This window comes from Callithrix jacchus, chromosome X (assembly GCF_049354715.1).
Source record: "Callithrix jacchus isolate 240 chromosome X, calJac240_pri, whole genome shotgun sequence".
In the NCBI taxonomy this organism is placed as follows: Eukaryota; Metazoa; Chordata; class Mammalia; order Primates; family Cebidae; genus Callithrix; species Callithrix jacchus.
Genome location: NC_133524.1, coordinates 50,759,037 through 50,768,718, shown reverse-complemented (window position 1 = coordinate 50,768,718; position 9,682 = coordinate 50,759,037). Strand labels below are relative to the sequence as shown.

At 45.6% G+C, this 9,682-nt stretch overlaps 1 protein-coding gene across 1 annotated transcript in view; it reads left to right on the top strand.

Annotated features, from left to right (window-relative positions):
* Positions 1 to 2,046: 2,046 nt before the first annotated feature.
* The window catches only part of DGKK (diacylglycerol kinase kappa), a 95,692-nt gene continuing 88,056 nt past the window's right edge, over positions 2,047 to 9,682 (top strand). The window contains exon 1 of the mRNA XM_035288764.3: positions 2,047 to 2,976. Coding sequence (XP_035144655.3) covers positions 2,194 to 2,976 — 783 coding nt within the window. The 5' untranslated portion in view covers positions 2,047 to 2,193. The remainder of the gene's footprint in view (positions 2,977 to 9,682) is intronic.

The following is a 9,682-nucleotide window of genomic DNA, read 5'->3' as shown; positions in this document are numbered from 1 at the left end:
CTCAGCCTTCAGCCTTTCTAACTACATGTCCGGGTTTAGTAAAAAGCGAAATTTAAATGTGGGATAACAACCCCTTCTAAGGACAAGGATTTCACTAAGGTGTGAGAGCCTAAGAAATGATCTCCAATCCCGGGCTTACTGGTTGGTCAGATCTGGCACTTGTATGTGCCAGATCCAATAATGAGATCTGGCACCTGTATATTTCAGTCCTGAATTCTTATGGTTAAAGACAGTTTGGCAACTTGAGTGTGGGATAGGAGAAAGGAGAACAAGCCCAAGGAAGGTGAAGAGAGTTGGCCTCTAAGGCGAATTTACTGGAAGGAGGACTGCCATGTGAGGGAATTGACAGGGCTCACCTCTCCTGGGCTTCCCATCCCCAGAGGCTAAGGATGGCCTCTGCACTAGCTTAGTAGCTTCCAAGTAGTGTTACACATCTCTGGAAAGGTGGGCCTAGGCTGTGATGCTGCAGCAAGGATCTGGGAAATGCAGATCTCACCAGAGATTCTGGTCTTTGGAGTGAGTTAGGTGAAACTGTGCTCTTGTGGTATTGTTTATTGCTGAGACATAGTATAGGTAACAGAAAGATGCTACAGATTCTAGAAAAGTCTGGCTAGGTCAGTGTCCCTTGGCAAAAGAAGAGGGAATAGTGGGAGATATGATCTGGGAGGAAATGGCTAGAAAAGGGGCTGCAGAAGGAGGGCTGCTATCCACAACTGCAGCATTATGTGTGTGGGAGATAAATTCACTTGTCATATTTCAAATCAGGTTTACAGGTATTTCTCCCCCTTCTGCTCCCACCACCCAGCTGTGGCTTAACGGGTAGTCTTCCCAAATTTTAATTACAATTGGCAATATATTGGTGTCTAAAGTCTAAGTCTGACTAAGATGATGGTTTGTATGTATGTGTCTGTGACTGTAACAGAAAGAGCTTCTGAAGTCTCCCGGTGTGGTGGGAAAGGTGCTGCGCTAGGCATCAGTTGTTCTCTTCGCAAAAGAATCTCCCATCTCTAATGTCAGAGTGCTTCAGGAGGTGAAAAAGGTGTGGGTGTTGCAGTGAATTTCCCCAGCCCAAGATACACACACACACCACACACACACACACACACACACACACACACACACAAGCACTCGAGCGCGCGCGCGCGCACGCTAACAAGTTTGGTAAAAAGTAATAAATAAAAAAATAAATAAAAATTTTAAAAAGTCCTGCTGATGGCTGGGAAATCCAGCTAAAAGCACAAGGCAGTCTCCTTATGGCATAGGCGAGCCAGACAGACGCCCAGATGGCTGCGGAGACCTCGGTTCCTGAGCGCGGAGCCCAGCTGCTGGTACGGGGCACTCTCAGGGCTACATCTGCAGGCTTCGGAAAGCTGGGGCTCCAGCCTCCCTCATCACACTCCTTTCCGGAATCATCTCAAACTCTGTACCTAATGGGAAACCGCTTGGATCTGGCAAAGCTCAGAAATGCCAAAACCGAAGAGGGGCAAATTTTACTTCAATCCAAAGGAGGCTGAACTCCCCTACCCCCGCCACCACACACACACACACACACACACACACACACACACCTTGCCGCTTAATTTCTTTTCCTGGCTTAGATAAAAAGGTTCATTTGCCCATCAAGGCTTGGAAATGGGGAGCAAGAGGTTGGTCCGAGGCTAGGCTCACCTGCTGCTGAGGTGAGAGAGCAGACACAAGGATGGAAGCTGTTCTGAGCAGTAGCTCCTGGCTGAGTGGTTGGGGGATTGCAAAGACCCTCAACTTCTCCTCTGGATTTTTTTTCATTCGTGTCACTAAAGAGTTAAATGTGGCCAGGCTCCAACCCGTCCCCCCAACCTCCATGCCACTCCACTCCCCCTCCCCTTTTTGTCTCTCCCCTCCTCTCCTGCGCGTCGCTAGGAGGTCATAAAGAGCTCTGCCCAGTCCGCGTTCTCAAGCCCCTCCGCTTCCCGCCTATCGGACCGGTGGCTGCTTACGAAGAGGTGTGCGCTCACTGAGGGGCGTGTTCCAGCACTAGGAGACGCTGAGCGCCCCGAGTTAGATCTCAGAGAGGAGCCAGCCATGGAGTGGGCTCCGGGAAAGTTTGGCACCCTGCGAGGGGCTGCACGACTGGAGTGGGAGGGGTGCCCGAAGGTATTTTAGCCCTCCAGGCTCAGGGACGCAAGCTGCCCAGACCTGAGACGGTGTGCAGCCATGGACCGCGGAGCTGCAGCTTCCCAGGACACTGCCCCGCCTCAGGTTGGAGAGCAGCCCGCTGAGTCTCCAGAGCCTCCGCAGCCTTGGCCGCCGCCGCCACCACCACCGGCTCCGCCGCCGCTCTCCGAGCCTTCGCCAGAACCGGTACCAAAGCCCTGTCCAGAGCTTGCTCTAGGACCTTGTCCGGAAGCGACCTCAGAACCAGCCACAGAACTGCACACAGAACCGGCCCCAGAACCAGCCACAGAGCCGGCCCCAGAACCGGCCCCAGAACCTGCCACAGAACCTGCCACAGAGCCGGCCCCAGAACCTGCCACAGAACCGGCCCCAGAACCTGCCACAGAACCGGCCCCAGAACCTGCCACAGAGTTGGTCTCAGAGCCGGCCCCAGAACCTGCCACAGAGTTGGTCTCAGAGCCGGCCCCAGAACCTGCCACAGAGTTGGTCTCAGAGCCGACCCCAAAACCTGCCCCTGACTGGGTCCCAGAGCTGACCCCAGAACCTGCCACAGACCCGGCCCCAGAGCTGATCCCAGAACTTGCCCCAGAGCCGGCCCCAGAGCTGACTCCAGAACTTGCCCCAGAGCCAGCTCCAGAGCCGACCCCAGAACCTGTGACAGAGCTGGCCCCAGAGTTCTGCCCTGAGGCGGCTCCAGAGTCCCGTCGGAGTCCAGCACCCGGTCTATTGCCATGTCCAGTGGACACTCGAGAGAGGGGTCTGAAGACCTCGCCAACGCCATTGCCATCGCCCAGAACGCCAATGTCGTGGTCCAGAATAAAGGTAAGGAAAAGACCCCCTGGAGCAGGGAAAAGAAGCAAGGTGAAGTCAGATAGCTATGGAGCCCGCCGGACTCCGGGTAACCCTTGCATCCCGCTTGTCTGCCACTGGCTGGCCAAGATGCTGAGAAAGATGCAGGGATGGGGGAACCCAGGGGAGTGGGAAGCGGTGGGAGGCGGGAAGCAACTTGTGGGAATCCAGAGTGGGCTGTTTGGGGCTAAAAAAAAACCGGGAGTGACAGCAGGGAGTGGAAATCGGAGCAGTTTTCCCAGTGAGGAGAAGCGACAGTGCGGTGAGCGCCAATATCTTGAAAGAGAGGAGGAAGACACCCTCGGGGAGCGCAGGAGACCAGGAGAAGTGTTTGGGGATGGTCCCGAGCACACAGCGGACGGATTGAGTGGGGGCGGTGGGACACACCTCTTAGCCGCGGTCACTGCGGCAGAGGCCCAAGCTGCGGAGCCGCCGCCTGCTTGGCCCCTTCCCTGCCGCTGGGGAGGGGTGCCTCAGCTGGGCGCAACTGACAGCGCTCCAGGGAGGTGCCCGGCGCCTCTGCCGGCTCCAGCGAGCTGGTACTCCTGAAGGGGACGAGGGGCTGGGCGGCGCCCACGCGCACTGCAGGGGAAGGGAAGGGTTCGCCGGGAGGAGGGGGAGAGCATGCGTGTGTCGAAGCCACCATTCCATCTGTCTGCAGGATTTCCCAGCAGGTAGGTGCAAATGCAGTGATAATACAACGATGCGCAGCGTCACAAACGGGAAACTGGCATCCCGCACCAGGGCCAGTTGGAATGGTACATGAGTCCTGGTTTAGAGACACGAAAATAGGAGTCGGGATTGTCTAACGTGTGAAGGGGAACCTTCATCTCTATCAGTCTACCGCAATGCCTTCTAAATCGTTGCACTTCGCCAGGAAAAAAAAAAAAAATGAGTGGAGAATCCTCCCTCTGTCGCCCAAGGGGAGTAGGGATGAAAAGGTTTTCGTGTTTGCCTTGGACCCTGAAACCCTGTCGGCTCTTCAGCCAGAGTATGCCTGTCTTTCCTGCTTTCTCTGCATTCTCCCTACTCTTTCTTTCTCCTAAACTTCGTTCCACAAAACTGTGAAAACCATGATAATGTACACACACACACACCTCAATTTAGCTTCCCCTGCAGGAAAACACACGCGCGGGCACCCATTTACACACACACACACACACACACAGAGAGAGAGAGAGAGAGAGCGAGAGAGAATGAGAGAGAGAGAGAGAAACGAATAACACAACACACCAACAGTGCCGGTCCATCCTGCTGCCTGGCAGACCATAAGGACACGGCTCAGGAACCCTTCTCCTGCGGACCGCACACTTATAGAATGTAGAATGCAGAAGGGGAGGGGCAGAGGTTGGCATCAGGAAATGGAAGCGCTGTGTGCTTCCTGAGTTCTTAGTAGGGAGGCTTGAGTTTGTAAAATATCTGCAATGACGAACGACTGAAAAAGAAGAAGGCTAAAATGAAAAGTTTCACAGAAAAAAGAAAGTGCAGAGGTTAAAAATAAATAAAACAGGACGGTGGGACACTGACAATTTTTTAAAAATCCAACACCCTCGCTCTAGCCAGGGGGTGTATCCCTTCCCTTCCTGGAAATAGCCTTTCCTGCAGTGAGCTTAAGAAGGGCAAAGTTGGGGTGGCTAGATTTAGGAGCTCACCTTCACCGGGTGATTGCTCTTGTCTTTTTGGAAGTTTGCGTTAAACTGGTGGGAAAGAGACAAGTAGGTATCACCTGACCTGTGGCCATCTTAAGCGAAATTTGGGGAACATGCCTGTGAAACTGACACATAGGGAAGTAACACCCAGTGAATGCATCTCCTCTTTGGCCTCTGGAAGGCTGACTGGAGACCAGGACCCTTCCCACAGTGAAAAGCATCGCCCTGCTCCCGTGTGAAAGTATATCCTACCAACTTGACAGGAAAATGTCATTGCCAGACAGATGAGGAGGATTAAGGTAAGGGGAATCAGATTAGTTTCTTCTACATAGTGCCCAGTCAGACGTGCTGGCTAGCTGACCCACAGACATTTGGCAGCACTGCCAGGATCCCAGGGATTTGGCTTTGCCCTCAGTAGAGCCAGACATTTGTTGAATCACTTATCTGTAGAATGGGGTTAAGAACCATGAACATCCGTTAAGAAAGCCATGCACATAATTAATCAGTGGCTCTGGAGAATTTTGAAGGATGCAAAGGATCTAGGTACGTGCTCAAATTGTTAGGAGCCAAACCCTTTTACAACACCGTCAATATCTGATCTTCAGTGACAGAATCATTCTCTTCTGCATCCTACTCAGACAAATAGCACCCGCTAACATTCAAGGCAAACAGGTGGTCATCTTAGCTGGGGTGATGCTGTTCTCAAACACTGCCTCCTTGAGGCAAACTTGGGGGAAAACAACTATGCAACACACACAAATGTACACACACTCCTAACACACACACACACACACACACACACATACTGTACATATGTACACAAAATCTCAGAAAACAAAACAAAATATAGGTCTCATTATGCAATGAAATCCTACATAGCAAGCATGAAACTATCCTGATAATTCAAAGGATGAAATGAGCAAAACTAAGTGAATGTGGCTGCAAGTCTCTCCCAGATAATTTTGTTGACTGGTATTGTAGCAAAAAACTAACATCTTCCAGCCTTGTGGTCTGCTCTTTTTTGGGATTTCAGGAAAGTTTCAGAACCTGCAATTCTATGCCAAGCATGAGGGTAGAGATTGAGAAAATGGGGCTAATGTTTTCTTTCCAAATAGCTACCAGGATGACACCGTCAGTCTGTGAACCAAACATGCCTATTTCTTTCTTTTCTAAAATGTTTCGATTCCCAGGAAATGTGCCATTGTCTCCCACCTGGTGGCAGCAAGTATAAGTAAGGATGTGTGAATTGATTCTTTAGCAACACTATAACTCTCTTGGGCGAGGGGCGGAGGGCTTATATGAAGTAGACCATGTTGTTTCTCTCCCATTAACTATGCTTGAAGAAAGACAACATTTTTTTATTCATTGGGTTTTGACCAGTTATGAAATTAAAATCACACCATACAAGTGATAGATGAAAATCTGGGGAGAAATACACTTTCATGGCTTTTGGGGGAGATAAAAGGGGTCTGTCTATCCCTCCTGATGACTGCACAGTAATAACCATTATCCTCAAGCCATATCAGAACAGATTTTATGCACAAAACTGATTTTTTGTACATTTTCTTGCCAAATTGCAGGCATATATTTATATAGTATCTGGTGATTCCTACCAGAATATTTTATTATCTTAGCGATTTCTGAGCTTCTCAAAAATAGGGTTGGCCTTTCTCAGTGCCTAGTACAATGCAGCCCTCCCTGATTTTGCTTAATAAACACTTGCTGAAGCTTGAAACCTATTCATTTCCAGCAATGTAGAGGCTGCTGCCGTGAATGAATAAAAAATTGATCTCATTGGTTTCAGAGTGAGAAATAAATGATTACTTAAAGTATGGAATATATAGCCTTTAAGGAAATACAGTCAATCTTTCCATTTTCAGAGTGGATATTGGAACCATAATTAAGAAGCAAATTACTAACAATTTTTTTAATGGCTTGGAAAGTGTCCTTATCCCATGTAGTCCTGGCAGCAGCAGACTAATGATGATATTGTTAGCTTCAGGGGATAATAAATTTTTTTCCTAAGTGAACAGAGTATTTGCAGTGACTGTAAACAGCTTTGGGATTATAGATTCAAATGTTTAACCTGTTGAAGGTCAGAATGAAATTACTTTCTTTTGTCTTCAATTTCCCCACCCCTCCTTGCCAAGCTTTGATGATACCATCTGATTTATTTGGTATATTCTAAGAGCTCCTAAGCACTCACTACAGGATGTTCTAGAAAAGATAATGAAATATTGGTCAGTGGCCTTTAGTTTCTCAGAGTACGATTCTTATGCATTTATTAAATGTTTATTAAAATCTCTGACTAGGGCTTCTGCAGATCTGCAGCCCAAAGGGAAAGTGCCTCCAAGGAAAGGCAAAAAAAAAAAAAAAAAAAACCATAGAAACCAGGAAACAATTCAGGGGCGTTATAATAAGGATTATATAATCCCTTCTGCTCCTATGGCACTTCACAGAGTGCTTTCCTCTGCATTATTAACCCTTTTATTTCCTTGAACAAGGCAGCAGGTGGGGGAGGGCAAAAATAAAACTTGACAGCTTATAGGATGTAATGATGGAATTAACTATTATAGATTTTTAAAAAATCTAACATATGGCCTTTTGTGATACATAGGATCCTCATTTGTCTAAGAACAGTCTTATAGCGGACATTTCATGAGCTCTGAGTTTTTTTCCAAAGCAGTGGTTGCTGCTCCACTTCTGATGCTCCCAGAGGGGCCAGCATGGAAGAGGAGCCCGAGAAGAAACAAGAAGAGGCAGAGACCCTGAACCAATTACTCACAAAGACCTTTTTTGTTTGTGTGTATGTGTTTTGTAAAGGAAATAAATCGAAATCCTGCTAAGGATAGGGTGCCCGACCTTTCCAAAGCCCACCCACTGTAATTCTTTCAGTGGAAAAAAATAATTTTCAGGGTTAAAAAAAGCAAGCAAGCAGCCATTCTAAAGGTGGATGCACCACCCTCACTAAAGCAAATAGATCTTATTCTCAAAATAATAAAAACAAGTTTATGAATTTTAAAAAGGAAAATAAAGGAACAGTGACCCCAAATAATGAAACTTCTCTCTCCTCTGAAAATTATTTTAAGAAAAAAGAAGAAAGAGCTTCTAAAAGGAAGTTCTCCTCACCCTCATCAAAGCCAAAGAAACATTTTAAAATGAGAAAAGAGAAATCATCTTAAGTTAAACAGTATTTCTAATCTTAAAATATTCATGAAATTTATACACTTTATTTGACTTCATGGTTCATGCTCAATCTCTTGAGAAAATCAAGGGGGCAATAATAAAGGAAAGATCTATCTACCAACCTCATCAAAACTTCCTAACATTATTTTTCCCAATTACATAAAATGTGCAGAACAGGCAAATCCTTAGAGATGGAAAGGAAAGCAATATGGGAGGTGGAAAAGGAGATGATAGCTATAGGACTTCTTTTGAGGGTGATTAAAATGTTCTGGAATCGGAGAGTGGTGATGGGTGCAGAACCTTGTGTATACACTAAAACCCATAGAATTGTATATGTTAAAAAGGTGAATTTTATGCTATGTAAATTACATCTCAATTTTAAAAAATAGTTAAAAGAAAGATATCATCCTTCTAACCACAAGATAAGAAACCTAGTATTCTCCCGAAAACAAACAAACAAAAAATCCCACAAAATTTAAAAAAAGGAACTAAAAGGAAGGGAGATCCTCTTAAAGGATCTTCAACCTCACCAAGGAAAATAACCTTAATTTGCCACCCCTTCAATTAAAAAAAAATAAGGAAAACAAAAAAAGGAAATCTTTTTAAGGGCAGATTTCTCGAAATTATAAAAATTAATGAAATTTACTAATCCTACCCTCCAGATACACACATTGTAATTTTAAAAAGAAAGAAATATTAAAGGATAAGTTCCTGATTATACCAAATCTCCTGAATTTTTAATTTCCAGAAAGGCTGGGGGTGGGGGGAATAAAAGAAATACTACTCCTCCATGACTAAAGATCATAAACTTTATTCTTAAAATACAATTTTTTAAAGATTTAAAATAAAATTAAGAATGGAAAGGTATATGTGTTGGTGAAGTGGATATTACTAATGAAACAAAAACAAAATCCTCTTAAAGAGAGGAAGTACTTCAGTGTCACAAAGACCTGTACATTTTTCTGTCAAAAAACAACAAAAGCAAATGTGATTTTTTTTTAAATAAGAAACAAAAGAAAATCCTTCTAATGGGAGTTGACTCAAATGCACTCAAAAACTTTATTTTTTTTATATTTATTTATTTATTTTAATTAACTTTTAACTGATGCATAATAGATGTACATATTTTCAGGGTACATGTGATCATTTAATATATTTATATAATTTACCAAAAGCTTTATTCTTAATACAGAATTTTTTTTAAATTGGAGAATAAATAAAAAAGATAGGTAGGGGAGAGACACAAAGCCAAGAAAGTTCTCTTAAACAAAAGTATTCTCAGCCTCAGAAAAGCCTCTTCTTTTTTCTCAAAACAAGCAAATACATTTAGAATTATGGGGGGTGGAGGAGGGAAGAACATGAACAATATATTCTAAAAAAGAAATATTTTTCTTAGGGGAATGAAGATTCCCCCAAACTCACCAAAGTCCTGGAATATTTTGCTGAAAACAAAAAAGAAAGAAAGAGAAGGAGAAGGGGAGAGAGAAGGAAGAGAAGGGAAACGGAGGAGAGAGAGAAACATAGAAAGGGAGGGAGGAGGGGAGAAAGGAGGGAGGAGGAAAGCAGAAAAGGGAAGGAGGAGGGGGGGTAGAGAGAGGCAGAGATAGGGAGAGGGAAAAAGAGGGAGAGAGAGGAAGGGAGGGAGCCAGAGAGACAGACAAAGGGGAGAGGTGGAGAGGGAGAAGGACAGGGGGAGAGAAGGGAAGAGAGGAAGAGACTGAAAAAGAAAGAGGGGGAGAGAGAGAGAGAGAGAGGAAGAAGGAGGATGGGGGGGAAATGTGAAGGGAAGGGGAAAAGGGCTAGTTAGGATACAGTGAAGGAGGTAGAGAAGGAGGGTTGGGAAA